The sequence below is a fragment of the Heliangelus exortis genome, chromosome 9 (genome assembly GCF_036169615.1).
Source record: "Heliangelus exortis chromosome 9, bHelExo1.hap1, whole genome shotgun sequence".
NCBI lineage: Eukaryota > Metazoa > Chordata > Aves > Apodiformes > Trochilidae > Heliangelus > Heliangelus exortis.
In genome coordinates, this window is record NC_092430.1 from 10,588,951 (window position 1) to 10,609,070 (window position 20,120).

Sequence of the window (20,120 nt, forward strand, 5' to 3'; positions counted from 1 at the left end):
TAAGAACTGGCTCAATGGCTGCACCCAAAGAGTGGCTGTCAATGGGTCCATGTCCAAGTGGAGGAAGTGACGAGTGAAGTCTCTCAAGGATCAGTGTTGGGACTGGTCCTGTTTAACGTCTTTGTCGGTGGCACGGACAGTGGCTTTGAGAGTTTGCTGATGACCCCAAGCTGTGTGGTGCAGGTGACATGCTGGGGGGAAGGGATGCCATCCAGAGGGACCTTGACAGGCTGGAGAGGTGTGTGAAGGTGTAAACATTTAGTGTAGTTAACTTTATTTCAGGAACATAAAAGAGTACAGTATTACAACATTTTAATCCAAAATCACGCTTCGGTTAGACAGCACAAGCAATGTGTGATAAAAGGAGAGCTCCACATGGTGCAGGATCCACACTGCTCATCAAGGCCTGAACCAAGGCAAATAGCTGCTGATTCTGAGTCCAGACCATCCTCAGCACTTACTAGTGCTTTACAACCACATTTAGTACATGTTTGCCTGCAATCTATTCCTTCATCAACCAACCACATTTTTTAAAAAGCATCAGTCACATCATCTAATACAAAACACAGAGGATCTCAAATCTCTCTCAACAGGAGGCTGAACATTTCCCTGCACTGCACCAGCTGCTGCAAAAATGTAGACCAGGATGCAAACCTCAAGAGCAGATTAGTTTGCCATAAAGAAAGACTGTGAGTGATTAACATACCCTTTGAATACAAACACGCTTCACATACTATGGTTTCTAAAAGCAAAACCATTTTCAAGTGTATTCAGTGAATGTTAGTGATTTTAATTTAGTATATATAAGTATGAATGTAAACTAAAAATGTATAGAATGAGACAACAGCATTTAGTAAGTGCTGACTTCTGAGCCAAGTTCTGCCTTGATAAAATTCTATGCTGTCCATTGGTGTGATACCTCAGATGAATTTGGCCGGGATGTCTGTTTACAGCAATGTAAAAAAGCATGCAGATTATTTCTGACCAAGACCTTGCCTTTATAAAACAAACAAACAAACAAAACCAACTAAAAAACCCCCCACAGAACAACCTGTCAGCCTATCAATACACTAAAGGGAATTCTTAAGTTGGCAGTTCTTAAAAAGTAGACTCAAAAAGGTAGAGGAAGATTAATTTATTCAAAATATTTATAGTTGTCTCTCCTACTCCTTCTATTCCACTGTCCCACAAAAACCATGCCAGTAATACTCACTGCTGTAACTCTGCACATTGCAAACTATGGGCAGCAGGAGCATGAGAAAAATAGTTCTGAAAAATGAAAAAATTAAGAGATACCAGGAGAACATCACCCTCTGATAATACAGAAATCAGGGATTACTGATGATTTTTTTCCGCCCACTAATTTTAGGAAATGCTGTGAACATAAGGCCAGAATCCAAATCTTAAAAGAACTGAACACCTTACCAAGGAGAATTCTGTCCTTTGAACAGTGCAGCCTGCTAGGTCTACCAGACTTGAAACATGAAGCCAAGTGAGAGCACACACTAAATCTCCACTTCCACAAGTACAAAAGTAATTCCATTCACTTCTCCATACATGCATTTTCCATTGCTGCACTTGAGAGTGGCTACAGAAAGAATATTACCTACTGCCTGCTAGTTACACAGCCTCTCCATATTTACCTGGAGCTGTGTGGCTGCATCTTCCCAGACACAGGTGCTTTGATTTAGTATTAGCAAGAGGCCTGCGGACCAAGAGTATAGGAACAGACCTGAATGCTCTGTGCTGAGAAGAAGCCACATAACATACCAAACTGCACCTAGATCAGTGGTGCTTGTGATTTATGCTGTGAAAAAAAATGTCAACGAATAAGCATACAAGATTGTTCTTTGCAGTGGCCACATGTTCTCCTAAAGCAGTGACAAAAGTAGGTACTACCACAGTAATCTACAGTGCATATCTGTTAGAAGAGGATGGAAGAGTTCTGTTGAAGGTAAAGCCTGAGACTTCAGCAGTGTTGCAGCACACAACAGCTGAACATTTATGGTAACTTAGAGCAGCAAAAAGCAAAACAGCTGAAGGAAATTGAGTGAGCAAAGCCAGTGAGAACCTAAGAGATGGTCTTGAGGGGACTCTCACCTGCATACGATTAGTTGGGATGTCCCAGCACTGCTGTGACACTGGGTGTGCAGCTCTCATGGGTAACAGTGAGTGCATTAACAGCCATCAAGGCTTCAGAGCTGAGCAAGGCCTATTGCCAGCCAGGACAATTTTCAGGTAGATTTTTGCCCCAGTCCAGCTGCTGCTCACACATCCAAGAAGTGGGAAGGCTTTAACTTCTTGCTAGGTAGTTCACCCGGGGCTGCAGGGTTGTGCCCAGGCCCAGCTGCTGTATTCATTTGATCTACTAAACTATACACTTTTTTTTTTAATTAGGCAAGGGACAGAAGTCTTCCAGTGCCTTCCATCCTGCCACCTCTCAAAAGGGCAGACAAGGTCTCCAGCTATTCATGGAAAGGGATTTTCAGGCTGCCTGTTTCAGCAGACGACATCATGGGGGACACCCCCAGAGGTCTCGGAAGCTCACTGTCATTATACAAGACACAAGTGGACCCAGGAACAGCACAGCTGATGCCTCACCCATAAAGAAATATTGGGAATGTTCAAAGCCAGTACATTTCTCAGCACCTTGGGTTGTACTAACAGTTACAGCAGGACCAGTGAAATTTCACCAGTGACAGGCAAAACTGCAGAGCAGAACTATATGCGTAAGATGCACAGATTCACCCCTGAGGTCCTGTCTTTAGGTCTACTCAGTTTTTAAGAAGAAAGGTGATGGGAAGCTGAAGATTTTAAGAAAAATACTTCCTGGGTTGTTTTTTTTTTTCTGTATAAAACCATAGTTGCTACAAACTGTAAATCTTAGAAACTTTTTCATGTATTTAGGCTTTCTGGAGCATGACCCACAAGTGAATACTCATCATGCATACAAAGTGAGGACTGGACTTGAAACAGAAGCACTTAAACTGGTACCATTTTATCAATTGGATTTCATCTTGCAAATGCATAACCAAGGCTCCAGTGACTCTGCCTCAAGAAAACTATGCCAGTGGATAGGACATGATTCGTGTTGACACCCAGAACCCTACTACCCATGTAGTAGTAGAGAACAAACTGAGAAAATAGTGTCAGTTTCTAACAAACCCTTTTATTTCCTGTAGCCACCTCCTCCTTAAGGAGAGTCCAACTATTCTGAAGAATCTGAAATTGCCTTGGCAATGGAAATCTCCTTACTACTGACCAAGGAAGCAGCAAAGCAAACTTCTTCATCTTTCTTAACATTAGTTTTGAGCCCAACAAGCAGGCAGTGCAAATGCCATAACAGCTGGCTCTTGGGCTTTCCCAGTAAACTTGGCAAACCAGAAGGATTGTACAGCATCCATATATGCTCAGTAGGAATCTGGAGAAAGACCAGAACATTCTGGATGTAGAAAAGAGTGTCAGCTTTCAGAATATTTGCCAGCATATTAAAAAAAAAAAAAAACAAAAAAAAAAAAAGGTCTTCACCCAGGATAAGAAATTTTTATACTTAAACTGAAAGAGAGCAAATCATGCATTTCTTCCAGTCCTACACTCAACCACTGTTCTCAGTTTCCTTAAATTATAGAGGAATGGAGAAAGAGCTACAATTCAACTGAGGAAGGAAAGATTGTGCAAAATTCTACAAAGGCAGAATAAGTTGTTAGCAGATTAATAACCAGCTTGTGAACTGTCCAAGCAGTAATCACGTTCTTCTTTCTGCCAGTGTTAACAGACAATTGCTTGAGAAAAGGGATAGTCAAGATGCAAGCAACATTACCAGAAGCAGGGAAAGGTATTACTGATCTTTGGCTTCACTTGTTAGTAATTGCCTCTGTAATCAACAGCTGCTGTGAGCAGCAGCTCATGACTGTAAGAGTGCATTTGTTGACTGCCAGACCCGTTTAAGCAGAGTTTAAATCCAGAGCTTTGGGATGTGCCTTCTTGGATGCCAGCTCTGACAACTTCTTCAGGCGTTTCTTAAGCTCCAGGGGGAATTTCTCGTAGCACTTCTTGCATACAGGCTTCATGTCAAACTCCACGAACTTATTCCTTTAACAGAAAGAAGAGTGGGCTATCAAAATGGTATTTGCAAAATACATGCTTCACTAAATCAGGTCTTCGTGCATCTAAATGCTGCTGTTTGTGTTCTTCTGCATGTGTAAAACAACTTCCTTCCTCATCTGCTCATGTAGGTACAGAGATTGGGTTCTGACTGGAGCACTAGGTTCTTCAGTATTGCTATTTAAATAAAGAGAAGATTTTGCTATGTATTTGTATGTAACCATCTATAATAATAATGTTATTGTAGAATGGCAGTGCCACTTCAAAGGTCTTCCTCAGGATGAATTCTAGTTCCTTCCTATAAGAGGCCAGTGGGGGGCAACCTAGCACAGAAGGACAAGAGCCTGAACGTGAGAAAGGAAAATGTAGGACTGCTTTGCTTTCTGTGCCTCGCCTACATTTTGAGGTAACTAGCATAATATTTTCTTTCAAAGTAATCTACACAATGTCAAATGCTGTCATTGAGGGAAGCATCCAGACTAAGGAGGGGTGGAGGCTGCATGTACTTCAGGACAGGCAGTTACTGAAGTTTAGAGCCTTTCCTCTGCACTGTGCTTACCCAGCTTTCTTAGAGTACAGATTCATAAAGGACAACAAATGAGTGGATGCTGAATCCCAGCTGACTTTTGGTGCACATGCTCCACAGAGAAAAGGTATTCTGCCCCTCAGAGAAGCTCTGGCTGATGGTTCTCCCAAGCCCAAAACCTGCCTTGATGACAAATCCCTCATATGGTCCAAAATATAAACACTGACTTACTTCAGTGTAAGCTTGATGTTGCAGGTGGAGCAGGAGAAACAATTCACACACCACGCCTTGTTAAGGGCTGATACCACTGCAAAAGCAAAAGCACAAAATAAGAGGAAACTGACGGATTTGTATCCAAATTCAAATGAGGCCAGATGTGAAAAGAAACATTGGTGTCTTGCAAGTGTGGGGCTGCAACAGCTGCACTAGAAAAATGGAGCAAGGACAGCAACCCAGAACACGAAGAGAGGAAATCTTTCTTACCATCTCCCTCGATCACATGGCTGCAGTTGTAGCAGACATCTCCAAAGAGCTGCACAGCAAAAGAAACAACAGGAACTCATGTTACTGACTACTCATGCTCCCCAAATTACACAGCTGGCATGAACACTAGACCTAAAGATTCAAACAATTCGCAGACTTTGCAGTAGCCCCAAATATACCAATTTAGATCTTCTGAATAACTTCTCATACACTTGCCAAATGGTCCATGTTCCCTTGGATCTCATACCACTAAATACTACAAAACCTTTTTTGTTGATGCCTCACACTCTACCACTGTTACGTGACCTTGAAGCCCTGCACATGTGGAACTCTGGAGAAAAGAGGATTGGTAGAGTATGATGCTTACTGTAGACAAACATCTCCTGATGCTTAGATATAACACCACGATAAAACCTAGATCTACTTTCAAAACAGCAACACTTCTCTCTTACCAGAGAAACAGACTAATGTATCTGACAGAAAAAAACCCCAAGCTCATAGCTGTTAAGAAAAGTCATACAGAAAAATAGGTTTTGATTGGCTTTTGAAACATTCTTTTCTTATGCTTTAGACAGCACAACCCTTATAGAACCAAGCAATTATCAAAGAAGTCCACACAAATAATTTTGGAGTAGAATTACAGGAATTTTAATGACAACCCATGGTCTGCTTTTTTTTTTTTTTTTCTGTCAGCAGCACAAAGAAAAATCACTATCCCCATGATATTTCTATTCTATTCTCAGCATCACTTTTCACACCTACCAAGAAAAAAAATTTTTTTTTAAATCTCACGAATTTCTTAATATTGCATTGCCTCTACAAATTCACGTTATCCAAAATCTGCACAGCTTTGCATACATAAAATGCAAAAAGAAATTTGCCAGTCAGAGCAAGTACCTACAGTATAGATGGCAGAATCTACCTGGTTATAGTGAGTTTCACAATAAGCCAGTCCTTTTTTCTCATAGTGCCTGTGCCCCAAGAATGGCTTCTCACATTTGGCACAAACAAAATGCTGTAAAATAAAAGAAGGTATTCAGTTGAAGAGAAAGTAACTTTTCCATCACCAGGGAAAATCTTGCATGGCTACAAATCATGGCTCAATATGAGATACTTAATCACAGAGTTCCAGAGTGGTTTGGGTGGGAAGTGTTCCTAAAGACCATACAGTTCTAAGCCCCCTGCATGGGGGAGGGACACCTCCCTCCAGACCAGGTTGCTCCAAGCCCCATCCAACCTGCCCTTGAACACTTCCAGAGATGGGGCAGCCACAGCTTCTCTGGGCAACCTGTGCAAGGGTCTCACCACTCTCACAGGAAATTATTTCTTCCTAATACCTAACCTAAATTTATATCTTTATGAAAGTAAAAGAAAATATTTTAGTCTGCCAAAAATAAATATTAGTCTGCTATGGTAATTAAGAATTGTATTAAAGATAAGTAGAATTGGGCAGAGAATTAGAAACCTGCTGAAAGGGTAATCATCTTGTGTATATGCTGGCAGACTTGAGGACTATTATCTTGCTCGTCTCAGAGAAGAGAAACAGGAACATAAGACATTGCTGGTATGAATGCACTCCAAATAAGCAGCATCAGCTCTCTCAGTTCAAGCCCAAGGAGACTTAAATCACTGAAAACATAGATCACTAAAAACTTCAGAGCAAGCTCAGATGACTCAGATGAAAGTTATGAAAACAATGAGATGAAAAGGCTTAAAAAGCTAGAATTGCACTGGCTCTTTCTGCATTACAACAGTGATGAACTGTTAACCAGAGTTAGAGAGGATTTATGTAAGTACATCACAGTAAATATGTAAATTCATTAGTAAGTAAATGCTGCTCAGTGAACCACATTGTGCAAGAGTCTTTAAAATGCAGCCCCATCATTTTAGAATTCAGGTGGTAGCGCTGTGAAAGCACAGCTGGCTCGGGCAACCCTGATGAACTTCCTGCAACCATTCATGCACATAAGGTGGAGACAATCTGAAACATGAAGCCAACATTTTTTCTCTGAAGTTCCAGAGTCAGCACAGCTTTACCTCCACGTGCCACTGCTTTCCCAAGGCATTGACCACTCGCCCCTCGATGGGCCTGCGGCACGCTCCACAGATGGGGATCCCCATCTTGTCATGGCAGGGCAGGCAATAGAGCTCTCCCTTCAGCTCCCGGGCCTCAGCAGTCAGCTCCTTCCTAAAAACACAAGCACGTCCCTGAAGTAAAAATGCCAAGTGAAGCTCTTGTTTTGGAAGAAGTTTTGGAAGATGGAACTGGGAAGTTAACATACTTTGGCAATGTTCATGCAGGGACATTAAATTAAGCTACTGAAATACAGCTACTGTCAACTTATCTTTCTAAAACTGCATTCTCAGTTTACCAAACAAGAGAAGACACATGGAATATCACGTCTTCAGCTAGACACTCTGGCAGAAATTAGAGGTGGACTTACATGGGACAATGCAGTGCCATGCAAAGACTAATGCTATCTTGGAAGGGGACAGCTCAGGCACAAGGGTCATCCCAACAGTGCTCAGCACTGAAACATTTACTTTCTTTGTCAGCTAGGTTACTCCTTCTGAGGCAGTGCTGTGCTCCAGTTCCACTGCCTTCCTGGTAAGTAATTCAGGTCAGACAGGTATCAGCATGGTAACTGACTGTGCCAGGCTGACACAGCTCACCAACTCATCCTTCCTTCCTATCCAGGAATGTCAAGTGGAACTATTTTTAAGAGCCTGGCAACAGCTATCTTTGGATAACACTGTTACTGTAGTCTGCACACAGCCTTTCAGTTAAGTTCATACCAAGGAACTACTTTCATTTTCAGTATAAAATAGTGTCATTCAAATTTAGGAATGTTGAATGGCAAAATAAAACTTGAGTTCCTGTAGGCTTTCCAAATGTCTTCCAGTTTCTCCTCGCACTATTTCTGTTTGTTCCACAATGTGATAGCAGAAAAGTTTAGGCCTTGGGATGGACTGCAGTGTTGACTGTACTGTTTGCCTCTCTCCTTGTTTTGTCAGAGTTTAGAATACGAGAACATACCCACAGTGGGTGCAGTTGAAGTGATCCGGATGGTAGGAATCATTCCTAAACATCAGAGGCTGCTCATCGATTATCAAGTGGCACTTCTGGCAGATGTACTTGCCCAGTCCCTTGGCTTTTTCACGGTTATGGCATGGCCTGCACAGATGCCTGGTTGAACAAAGTAAAGAAAACAAAACCCTCAGAAATTCTTTCTCCTGAAGAGACCTACAGTCCATACTTAACATAACAGAAGAAGTGTCTTTCCAGATCAGACTAAATATAATTTAGTTCAGTCTACTGTCTTTCACACCAGCTGCACAGAAAAGAGCATGTTGCTAGCTAGAGCAGTTGTATTTCCTTAGAATACTCTTTCAGGTGTTCACAGATTCATATCCTAGCAGGGATATCACCCTGTCATTCTTCTAGGTATCCTTTCCAGTTTTTCTAGATCCTTTCTAAGACATGGACAAGGAAAGGTAGGAACACATCCTCCCTTTATGACTAACCATGAGAACCAGCCATATTAGAGGCATAACAGCACTGGAAGGGCATTGAGAAGAGAGAATAATAAATATTCAACCAAAGCACATTGCTGGAATGCCTTTACCATGGCTGGATTCCTCAGTCTTCACTAGCTAGGACAAACAAAAGACCATTGAATACCAGGTCTAAAAATTCCTTTTAGTCCTAAGGTACAGAAAATAAAGAACTGAGCAATTTTCCAATTTTATGTGGTTAAATGCAACCATGTTGCTATCACATGCTCTAGATCATATTACAAGTACAGTCCTGCACAGGTAGATATGCCAAACTGCTAGTAGAAAAGCCTGGGCATAAAAACTTCTGTAAAGGCTGATGGAATCAACCCATTTTACCCCAGTATTTAGAAGCTCTGAGGAGAAACTGTTCAGTGTACTTGACTGTTGGCTAACCCTCCAGCCACAATGCTTTGGGGTGGGAAGAATTTATGATAAAAATGCAAATGACAGAGGAATGAATTCTGTTGGTTTCTTCGTCACAGAACAGAAAAGCCTGGTTAATTCCTTTCACTATATCATTCTGTGAAATATTTGTTGAGATTTACAGGTCATTCTCAAAAGACATCAGACAAAAGGACGAGCTCAAATGGAAAGGGTAGATTTATGACTGAAGTAGAGGGTTCTTTGAAGGGCCCCTTTCAAAATTCTGTTGTGATGAATCAGTTATGCCCATTTTATAGATCTAAGGGTACGAATACAACACAGATGCTGTTCTGAGACCTCAAACATTTATGACCCTCAGCTGGCAGGCGCCTGTCTAAGCGCTAAGTATCATTATTATTCTCTCCAAATCTGAGTCCTCCTGTCAGCAAGTGTCTCTCTGCAGGGCTGGAACTACCGTCTGCCCAGACGGAGTCCAGAAAAAGCAGACAGCACCCCATTATAAGGAAACATGCAGCTGTGCTCATCTCAGCATAAAGGCATCAATTTTATTCAGCACCATCAAATGCAGAGTAATTATACAGGGCAGGACATAGGGACCCTGAAGCAAGTGTCCTGAAAGAGACCCCTCTCATTCAGCTGAATAAGATGCCTTCAGCCTTTTGCACTGATAAACCATTATCAAGCCCTCCCCTCTCACAAACCCTCTCTGCTGTCCCATAGACCCTCCTCTATTGCAAGCAAGGGAAGCTCTAGACGGGCTAAGCTGTTACCATAGCAGCCGCCCCACTCCCTCTCCTCCTCCCAGCTCCCACCATTACGGAATGATCCCATTCTGAAATGTCCTGTTGTGTCTATTAATACCAGACTTCCCTCAAACAATGCTTCTCTCCACCCTCCTTAAAAAATACGGGCACTCCAAGAAGTCTGTGTTCAGGGCTAAGAGTTCAGTAGCAGCCTTCAGTAAGCACCACGAACACTGGAATATTCATACAGTATATTCCTATCTGTCCCAGCAGCAGCAGCCCTGGTGCCAGCAGCTCAGCTGGGATTAAGACTGCTCCTTAGTGCTGGGGTGTCCTCTCCCCAGCTCTGTTGTGTGACTAAGCTGATAATGTTCTATCAGAGCTAGGAGGACACTATATAGAGGGGCTCCCCGTTCCACCCGCAGCAGCTCTGCAACTGTGTGCTCTTCTTGGATCATCTATAGTTGTTTCCTGTGTTTCTGCTGTTTGGTTTGCTGTCATCAGAAGGAAGGAATTCTTGAGATTTTCCCCAAAGGGACCCCACACACCAGCCATAGGACTGCACTATAAAGAGGTAAGAGACAAACTTCTGTTAGCAGGATAATTAATGAAGGAGCTTTCCTAATGGCAGTTTTAGCTGGTGTTGGTGAGGTGGAAAGACATGCAGGCAGAGACTGATGCATAGAGATGGATCTAAGAACAGGCAGCATTTTTTGAACTGTACTCTTTACATCCCTCCTCCAAAACAGAAAAGTTTTCAAACTTCTGTACCTTACATACATCCGTTTGTGCCAGCTGCATGGTGTGTCTTGGGCTGTCTGACACTGCTTGGATGCTCACAGGTATTTCAGCTGAAGGGTCAAGGCTCAGCAGGGAGTGTTTTTCAGAACAATACTTTCAGTTGGAAGTGGACTATTTCTCCTAAAGGGTACTTCCAGCAAAGGATAGGAGACACTCCCATTTGGCAAGACACTACAACCATATTCATAAACCCCCCAGCATGATCCCAAACCAGAAACTGCTCTAGCTGAGAGCAAACCCAGGAATTTCTGATGTCCACTAGAAACCCTAACACAGAGTTAAAATGTGTGGGGCAGTTAAAAACAGGGGGCATTGTAACAAAAATCCCAAAGTAGCCAGGTAACTAACTTAAGATGTGCTAAATATTTATTCTACTTATTGTTTCATTAATGCTAGATAGAGCATCTGCTCTAATCAGGCTGTGTCTATCCTGACAGCCTTGTTAATTACTAGTATGCTTGTTTCTGAGCTGAAGAAAAACAGGGCATAAAATACAGTCCGTGTGCATGCATTTCAAGTGAGAAATGACATCCCCTCTACAGCTCACCCCTGGGAAGCCTGGGACAACAGCTCATTCAGAAGAGTGCTCTGTTTAGCAACACGTAAATCACTGAATATTCCCACAAAAAGAGAGGAACCCAGGAGGAAATTATTGGACAATGAGCCAGACTCCTAAAGGAGTTTTCTACCTGTGGAATCAAAGCCTATTGCACCACACAGCTTAGCATAAACTACACATTCTGTGTTTTTTGGGAAGGTTTCTAGTTAGCTCTGAGCATTCACACAGACTAGTACAGTGAGCTTCCTAAGACTTTGCTTTCTTTTTGATTTGTTATGCTTACAAAAAAGCACTAAAGCACTAACAAAAAAGTCTAAAACCGAAACATGTTTATTTTAAATTGATAGGATAGAGCCCAGGCAAATTAGAAGTGGAATGGTAATGAACAGCAAAGGGTTTCTCCACTCCCTACTCTCTACAGAACACACTGTCCAAGAACTGTTTCTTCTGTAAATTTGTAGCATTCTATTGAAAATATGTCAATTCTGAAAATAAGCTCAACTACTAATTCTAGTGACATCAGCATTTTTCCTAGCTATCCAAGTGCTACGCCACAAGTTTAGCAGAACTGTAAAAGAAATTTCATTAAAATTCCCTTAAAATTTAAAACCTAAGCAAAACTATCAAGAGGCCCACTTCCCTTTTCTGTGATTTCTGACCAGGCAATGAAAAACACCTCCTTTCACCTTGCTCTACAGAACAAACAACAGCAGGTCTCCTATGAAGGCACTAATTTGAAAATACTAAATTTATTCTAATTTTGTCATTAGTTCTAAGCTTCTCCTTTCCTGATACTGACACACTGGGCTTTTAGATAGCTCTGCCATTCTACTTTCTACTCCACCCCACAGCATTCTGCAGTGAAAGGGTGCCCAGATAGGAATCAATGACAGACTCAACGCTGCCATCAGCAAGGACAAAACTCTTGACGTCTACTTCTTGGCTATTCCAAGTCTGGCACTGACACTGCTGAATCTGAACCCTTAAGGCCCTCCTTAGAAATCAACTCAGATAGAATCAGTTCAACCTATCAAGATGCTACACCCCTAGTATTTAGCCTGTAAACAGGGAGAAAGTCTTACTGCTTGGCTTCCCGAGCTGATTCAATTCATCATGAGCCATCCCTGGCCATTCCATGGGACAACCCTCACTTCTGCCCCTCCAGCCACTCCAAGCCAGTACATGCTTCCTCAGCAATGTCACAACCACAGGTTGGGCAAGGCCCAGCCACCAGAGCACCCGACCACAGACACGTTCCTGTACATACAGATCATCTCATTACAGTTTTTGCAGATCAAAGCATATTTAAATAAAGTGCCTGCCACAAAAAAGGCTACACAGCTGAAACATCAAGTGACAGGTCCCACTGTAAATTAACAGTCTGTTTAAAGACATGGTCTCATCATATTTCCCCTTTGGTACACAACAGAAAAATACATATTTAAACAGACTCCATTCAGCAAGGAAAAATATTTGAGAAAAATAACGCTAGGGAGAAAAATTGCAGGATCTTTTGCAAACTCAGGAGATTCACATGTAAAACTGCAAGAGGGAATTTTCTTTTTGTACCTGAAAGCAAGATTTCATGTATATTTTTATAGGCAAAAAAGAGTTACACAGTCTTCCTTGCACATTCACTTTCAGTAATTCGAAGGCAATAGTTTGTTGCCATCCCCAGCACTATAAAGAAGCATGCAGCTGGCAGCAGGCAGTGAGTACACACCCACTCAAACTTTTTTGTGCCATAAATGTACAAGGTATTTGGACAATCCCCTCTGTGGCCATATGAGGAAATTTCAGTTTCTGAATGTCATTGTCTCCTTTCTGTTGGCTTTTGTCTCTTCAACTGTGAACTAAACAGAAGTGGTCCTGCATAGTCATCATTTTCTGTCCACCTGAAACTGATGGCAGCCAAAGACAGGATGGTAATTACCTTTGTTTACATTTTCCAGTATACTGCTCTGTTCTTAGTCCCATTTCAGTTTCTTCATTAGCTGACAATATATTTAGACATTTTTTAGACATTCTCTGTTATTATAACACTTCTCTGTTATTCAGCTAATCTCCACTGAGAGACTGGAGACAAGTTCATAATCAGCTAACTACCTCTTTAGAGGGATTTCTTTCAACAGGAATTTTAATAAAACTCAGACTGACCTGCTGTATAGATTACCAATATTAGCAAACAGGAAACATCACTGATTTCAATGTGTGAGTTTTTAGGATTTGCTTTTGTTTGTTTTTTTCTTCACAAAACCAGGCTTTTTTTTCTTTTTAATATACTGTCTCAATTCTTTCAGGTTTCAAGGTTTTTTCCTTCAAAACTGGTGAAAAATGAATGGCCCAGCATATACCTCAAGCTTCAGTTGCTCAAATCAATCAAATTTCTCTTTGGAAACATCAGAGCAATGTGGCAAAGAGACACACCTTGAAAACATCCTTTTTGCCACTTTCTACTTTCTGGACTTCATCCTGGCTTTTGTTGGCAATGCCCTGGCTCTCTGGCTCTTTATCCGGGACCAAAAGTCAGGCACACCTGCCAACATCTTCCTGATGCATCTTGCTGTGGCTGACCTGTCTTTTGTGTTAGTACTTCCCACCCGGCTTGTGTACCATTTTTCTGGTAATCACTGGCCATTTGGTGAGATCCCATGCAGACTCACGGGCTTCCTTTTTTACCTCAACATGTATGCCAGCATTTACTTCCTCATGTGTATCAGTGTGGACCGTTTCCTGGCCATCGTGCACCCTGTGAAATCCATCAAGCTCCGCAGGTCCCTGTATGCCCACCTGGCATGTGCCTTTCTGTGGGTTATTGTCGGGGTTGCAATGGCACCGCTGCTGCTCAGCGTGCAGACAGTGGAGATGGAAAACACAACTGTCTGTCTGCAGCTCTACAGAGAAAAGGCATCACGTCATGCCCTCGTGTCCTTGGCAGTGGCATTCACCTTCCCCTTTGTAACTACAGTGACTTGCTACTTACTAATTATCCATAGCCTCAAGAGTGGGAACAGAGTTGAGAAACACCTGAAGGAAAAGGCAATCAAAATGATCATCATGGTCCTGATGATCTTTCTGGTTTGCTTTGTACCTTATCATATCAATCGCTACATTTATATTCTCCATTACAATGGGACCAAAACTTCCTGTGAAACCCAGCGTGCTCTGGCCCTTGGTAACCGCATCACCTCCTGCCTCACCAGCCTAAACGGTGCCTTGGACCCAGTCATGTATTTCTTTGTAGCCGAGAAATTCCGTGAGGCTTTGTGCAATCTCTTTTGTGTTAAAAAGACTGTAATGTTGCATCAAGCATATGAGGGCAAGACAAATGAAAGCTCGCTAAGTGCTAAATCTGAACTGTGAGCATGACTCTCAGCACTGCTTACAAGTAAGCACGCTCAGTTCCACCAAAAGCAGCCACGAGTGCAAGTACATAGTGAGATAGTCCACCCAGAGTCAAACTCATCCTGAAGAAGGAAGTTCTGTTGTTTTATGGGACTGCAATTACCAAGAACCACTCTGACAATGGAGATCACACATTCTGGTCTTACTGAAACTGCAGACAGAAGTACAGTTCTGCTGATTTTCAAGATGTGAAACTGAGGGCTGAACACTTAGCAAAAAGGAAGGGAGCAAGTTGAAAAGATATTTAGAAAAACAAAACCACTTAATTCCCAAGCATTCAGTAACGACTCTTCCTCTGCACAATGCGTACAGCCTCATGTGAAATTGCCTATTGTGTCAGCAGTAGACTGTGTCATTTCTGAGACAGACCTGCCTGATGAAAAAACAGCATGCTTGCACATCCTGATCAAGTCTCCCAGTTGAAAGTGCTTACACATAGCAGACAGAAAAATGGTACTAAATGGTGGCAAGAAAAAACCTACAAAATGCTGCAATGCACCCAATCCAGACTAAAGACAGGAGTTCCAATTGTTCTACTTCTTCTCAGCATCCAGAGCTGAAGATGAGCACTAAACTTCTCACTACCTTTCCTGTCTGCCCTCTGTCACTGTCTCAAAGCTGCAGACAGAGACTCAACAACATTTATTGTACTGCCTATTTTCAACATAGTTCTATGCAAAACATCAGACACCCTGAAAACACTCAAAATACAGAATGGAAAGGGCTGTTTGTGGAATAAGAGCACCCATCTTTACCAGATCATAAAAATAGTAACACAAATGACAGAATTGAAGAAAAGTAAGCATATGAAGAAGCAAAGTCTCAAAATTTTGTTCAAAAGACATTCTTATATTTGAGGTGTTTTACATCTACTTTTGTGACCTGTCTGGCAAGACATCACTACAGATAAAGTAGGAATTATCTTAACTATCCTCTGTGTCCAGTGGAGTATGTTTGGAAATGATAGGCAGAGTAGGGAAGACCAAGTAGACTGAGAAGTAGGAAAAAGAACACAAGAGGTTTCACTAATACTTACTAGAAGATTGTTTCAATGCTACAGAGATAAATATTATAGGAAATCATGGGACAGGTGAATTATATTTTTTATTTACAGATATATACACATGCATATTCTTTTTCTATGCTTTTGGGAATGACCTCTTTGGTCCACAAATTATGAAATCAAACATACTTTGTCTTTCTTGAAATGCATCAGTCCCAACTGCTTTCCCCATACCCCCCAGGTGCTATCACCACAGCCCCTTCTAACAAGCTGAGGTGTCAAAAGAAAATCAGCTGTACCAAACTCCAAAAAATAAGGCACAAGAGTGGCAGGCAGGATGGAAGAGAAGAGGCAGCTGAGAGGACTCCCTGCTGGACAGGGTACAAGTATATAACCTTTCCTCCCCTTCACCATTTAGTTAGTGAGAATATAAACTCTAGGAAACTCTTAGGTTTGCTCAAGGCATATGAAAACCTGAAATTAGCTATGAATTGTGCAATGCTGTCTACTAACTGCTGGATTGTTTTATTTGCTTCCCATTGTACAGGTTTTGTGTACAGGTTCCCTTTTATGCTTTTTACTTCTTACTTCTTAATTAAATGTATTAATCAACTTTTGGGAGTCATTTTTATACTTCTGTATATAAAATTAATGATTTCCTGAGACCAGGGGAATGACATGTTAAACACACTTTGCTGTAATCCTCTTGGCCTTTTGCTATATCTTGATTTCTTGCTCAGCAGCTTCCTTGATAAAAAGCCTGCCCAGGATCACATAGCCCCTTTTTCTCACTTGTTAGTCACCCTTTTGCTTGAAACCCCCACCTTTTCCAGAACCCATCCACTAGCTTTCTACATATATCACTGGCTAAAGAACACTTCATTCCATTTCCCACCTCCTAACAGGTTGTTCTTTAAAGCTTCTTCTGTACCTTTTCCAGCTTTACCTCTCAATGTTCACCTCACTAACCCGCTCTCAACATCTTGCCACTGTATCAGTATCACACCAATCAAACTTTCAGAGCTCCTGCTCTATTTTACCTGCCAGCATTCTTCACAAAGCCCAGGTCAGCAAGTGCTACGTCGCAGAGCTCACAGCGGAAACATTCTGGGTGCCAGTTGTTGTTCATTGCCTTGATAACACGCCCAATAATGAACTCACCTGCCAAAGAAAAGCAAGACTTTGAGATGCATGCAGAAAACAGTCTTGTCAAAACCCTACATTGTCTTTCCACTTTATTTCCACAAGAACTATTTCAGTCTTACTTTCACAAAACAACCCAATTATTGCCACAATCAGCATACCCCAAATCCCTCCTGGTATCATGCTTTGCTTCCCCCCCAGAGCTCCTGCTCCTTGAAATGACCTCAACAATCCCACCCAGGGCTGGTGTCACTGCAGTCATTAGGGAGGGTTTCTGCATCCCCACAGTGTTGCCATGCACCACATCTTACCACATTCCCCACAGCAAGGAGCAAACAGCATCTGAAAGTCATGTTCACAGTACTTCCGACCTTCAAACTGTGAACAAAACAGGAGAGAAGGAGCCCATATGAACAGCATTTTCCATTGAAATGAGCAATTAGCCAATGTCAGTCAAGTTTTCTAGTTCTAGCCCCCTGCCCCATCCGTTTTTAAACTCCTAAGGATTTCTCAAAGAAATATCCAGACATGGTGAAGCTCACAGCAGTTAAATGAACAGTGATTCTATCAAAAGGCAGTAAAGTATGTGTCCAAAGCCCTCTTCCTATAGCTGGCTTGAACTTGATTTTGCTTTACATTTTTTTAATCATGCAATTCAGAACTATTCCTCCTATTCTAAACTCATATCAAATTAACAATGCAGCACGTTGAAACAAATGTTATTCTAAGTATGTGCTCCACATGTGCTGTAAAAGTATTTCAGCCTCATTTTTAAATGGGTTCTCCAATTACGCCTCCCAGTTTGAAAAGTTTGGTACAAAATATCTAAAAACAAAGATAAAAATGCGTTTTTGTCTAATAAAATACTAAGAAATATTTTCAATTTTCTTTTTGAAATACCTCTTACCCAAAGAGCAAGCACACAGTTTTTGTTGTTACTTATGTATAAAAAGGGATATGTGAGAATTAAAAAAAAAAGGAAATTAAGTCAGAAAATTATCAACAAAGACTTAGGGCTAAGAAATTAAACATGCAAAGAATATGGAAGTTCATATTTCCCACAGAATTTTCATCTATTTCCTTGCATTTTCATGGAGTTATTTTTCTTACACACGAGACCTCACCTCATAAAAAAGTCCATCTGGGAACTGACGAAAACACTGAGCACAGACAAAGCAGTTTTCATGGTAGAGCTCCCCATTGCTGTTCACAATCCTCTCTGCAGGATCAAATCGAGCTTGGCAGCGTTCACATACTGCATTTGCAAGAGCATCAGACATATTACTGGAATAAAGACAAGAGGAAGAATATGAGCAATGTCACAGCCAATCATGAACACAGCATTTCCACTGTTTTAAACTCCCTTTTACATGAAAAGACCAACGAGTTAATTCAGCACTGACAAAAGTTAGAAATAACATCCTTGCAATTCACATGTGGCCGAATGAGCTCATGTAGCAGACATCTCTGTTGCACGTTTTGGCTGCTTCACCAATCTTTTACTCCATTATATCATCCTGCTAATAGCTTATACCAAATATCCACAATTTTAAATAAACAGCTACTAATAAAGCTACTTTGAACTGAATTTCCATCATTAGTGTTATTCCACAGCCCGAGGTGCTACTTTCCACACCTCTTTATGGAGAACAGCAATCCAGTAAGCCTGTGCCAGCAGCAGAGGGTTCTCTGCTTCAGATGATCCAAAATATCCCTACAAAAACACTCCATGCTATGTATTCCAGGGATTTGTGCTTTCAGCTCAAGTAGAAGCAGCAGGCAGCAGTGCAGGCAGCAGTGCAGGCAGCAGTGCAGGCAGCAGTGCAGGCAGCAGCTGAAGCAACAGCCCTATACTTCATCTGGCTCAGCTGAGGTGAGGTATCCCCTCTGCAGCCCATGCCAGTGCCCTGCTGTGACCTGGAGTGACTGCTCAGCACAAACACACTTCCTCCTGACGCTGCAGTTCCACAGGTGCAAAGATCTAGGGAGCTGGTAACAATTCCAAGAATGGAGAACTGATTTAGCAAAACTTTGTTGCTGCAGTAGGAAAACAAGTTGCAACAGAATCACAGAGTCACAGAATCCCAGAAAGTTAGGGGTTGGAGGGGACTTTGAAAGATCCTGGAGTCCAACCCCCCTGCCAGAGCAGGGTCACCTAGAGAAGGTCAGGTAGGCAGGTTCAACATCCATGTTGAACTCTATCAGCTCCAAGAAAGAAACTGGAGGCACAAGGATGATTTCTGTCAGAAAACCCAGTGAAAAAAATCAGTGTTCTTTAATTGATCTTGAAAGCTTTTTGGTTTTAGTGTCAAAGAGAGTTCCTCTTCACCACAATGCTAGACAAAGAATTACTGTAATACAGAGGTGAGAAAAACAACATCTTTCAGATACAACAAAAAGAAAATCAGACAACATTTCAAGATACAAGAGCCCAGGGCACTGTCCAGCCCTCAGCAGGCAAGCTTTGTACCTATGCCAGGGAATCCTAGAAAGGGATTCCCTGCTCGTTCTGGTCCACCAGCAGAAGCTAGTGCATACAGAAGGTATCACAATCTGGTCACATTTACATTGTCATTTCTAGTATGGGTACACACACAGATGCCTAGGATAATGAAAAGGCAAAAACCTAGAAATCTGTCACCATTTGTATATATTATAGATGCCAGTAGCTAGGACAAAAAGCAGAGCACTCTAGGCTTCTTCACATGCCCCTAGCATGATTGAGGATTTGTGGCTTTAAGTCCTTAATGCTGACAAAGACAGAAAACAAAAATAGTATTTGCCAGGCCCATACCAGACTTTATGACTCATTTCACAGATAACAACTAATAAAAAAATAAGCCTCAATAAGTCAATTCCTTCACACATTTCAGCAGAGAAGAGAATGCCATGTCAGTATGGTTGGCCTGCAGGGGAAGCCACAGCCAGATAGACCTTTGAGACCACCAGCAACAATGAGAGTCTGTTGGTATTCACACAGAAACAAAGCCTATACCACTGGCACTTGGTAGTCCCTGCCACCACAATGTAATAACTTATTTCCAGTAAACCATGACCAATTGTTAGAGACACACACTGAACAGTGTTCATGCAGCCCAAGGAAACATCAACAACGTAAGGAAAAGGTACAGGTTTTCATGAGATTATACCTCTTATACAGGAAAAGCATCCTTTATAATCAAGCATGTACCACTTCACCCACAATGTCTTTTTGATTAATAACTTCTTACACACATTTAATCTTTCCTTCACTTCTACTATCTCAAAGGAACTAAAATGTAATGTTTGCTTACCAGCACCAATATGACAGATCATTCCCAAATTTGTTCATCAATTATCAGCCAGCAGCAATGCTACTTTGTGATTACCCTCATTTGCCTGAAGGACACAAACTATCAAAATCTATCTTCA

At 41.7% G+C, this 20,120-nt stretch overlaps 2 protein-coding genes across 3 annotated transcripts in view; one reads left to right on the top strand and one right to left on the bottom strand.

Moving 5' to 3' along the window:
* Nucleotides 1-243: 243 nt before the first annotated feature.
* Nucleotides 244-20,120, bottom strand: part of LIMS2 (LIM zinc finger domain containing 2) — a 28,554-nt gene continuing 8,677 nt past the window's right edge. For both annotated transcript variants that reach the window (XM_071752072.1, XM_071752070.1), the window contains 9 exons: nucleotides 17,834-17,993; nucleotides 17,021-17,087; nucleotides 16,607-16,727; nucleotides 8,151-8,300; nucleotides 7,151-7,301; nucleotides 6,036-6,128; nucleotides 5,114-5,162; nucleotides 4,862-4,937; nucleotides 244-4,092 (listed from right to left, as the gene is read on the bottom strand). In XM_071752072.1, coding sequence (XP_071608173.1) covers nucleotides 3,945-4,092; nucleotides 4,862-4,937; nucleotides 5,114-5,162; nucleotides 6,036-6,128; nucleotides 7,151-7,301; nucleotides 8,151-8,300; nucleotides 16,607-16,727; nucleotides 17,021-17,087; nucleotides 17,834-17,989 — 1,011 coding nt within the window. In that variant the 5' untranslated portion in view covers nucleotides 17,990-17,993 and the 3' untranslated portion in view covers nucleotides 244-3,944. The remainder of the gene's footprint in view (nucleotides 4,093-4,861; nucleotides 4,938-5,113; nucleotides 5,163-6,035; nucleotides 6,129-7,150; nucleotides 7,302-8,150; nucleotides 8,301-16,606; nucleotides 16,728-17,020; nucleotides 17,088-17,833; nucleotides 17,994-20,120) is intronic.
* GPR17 (G protein-coupled receptor 17) lies at nucleotides 9,847-16,179 on the top strand. Its single transcript, XM_071752069.1, has 2 exons — nucleotides 9,847-10,372; nucleotides 13,459-16,179. Exon 2 carries the CDS (start codon nucleotides 13,493-13,495, stop codon nucleotides 14,519-14,521), a length of 1,029 nt encoding a protein of 342 aa, XP_071608170.1. The 5' UTR covers nucleotides 9,847-10,372; nucleotides 13,459-13,492; the 3' UTR covers nucleotides 14,522-16,179.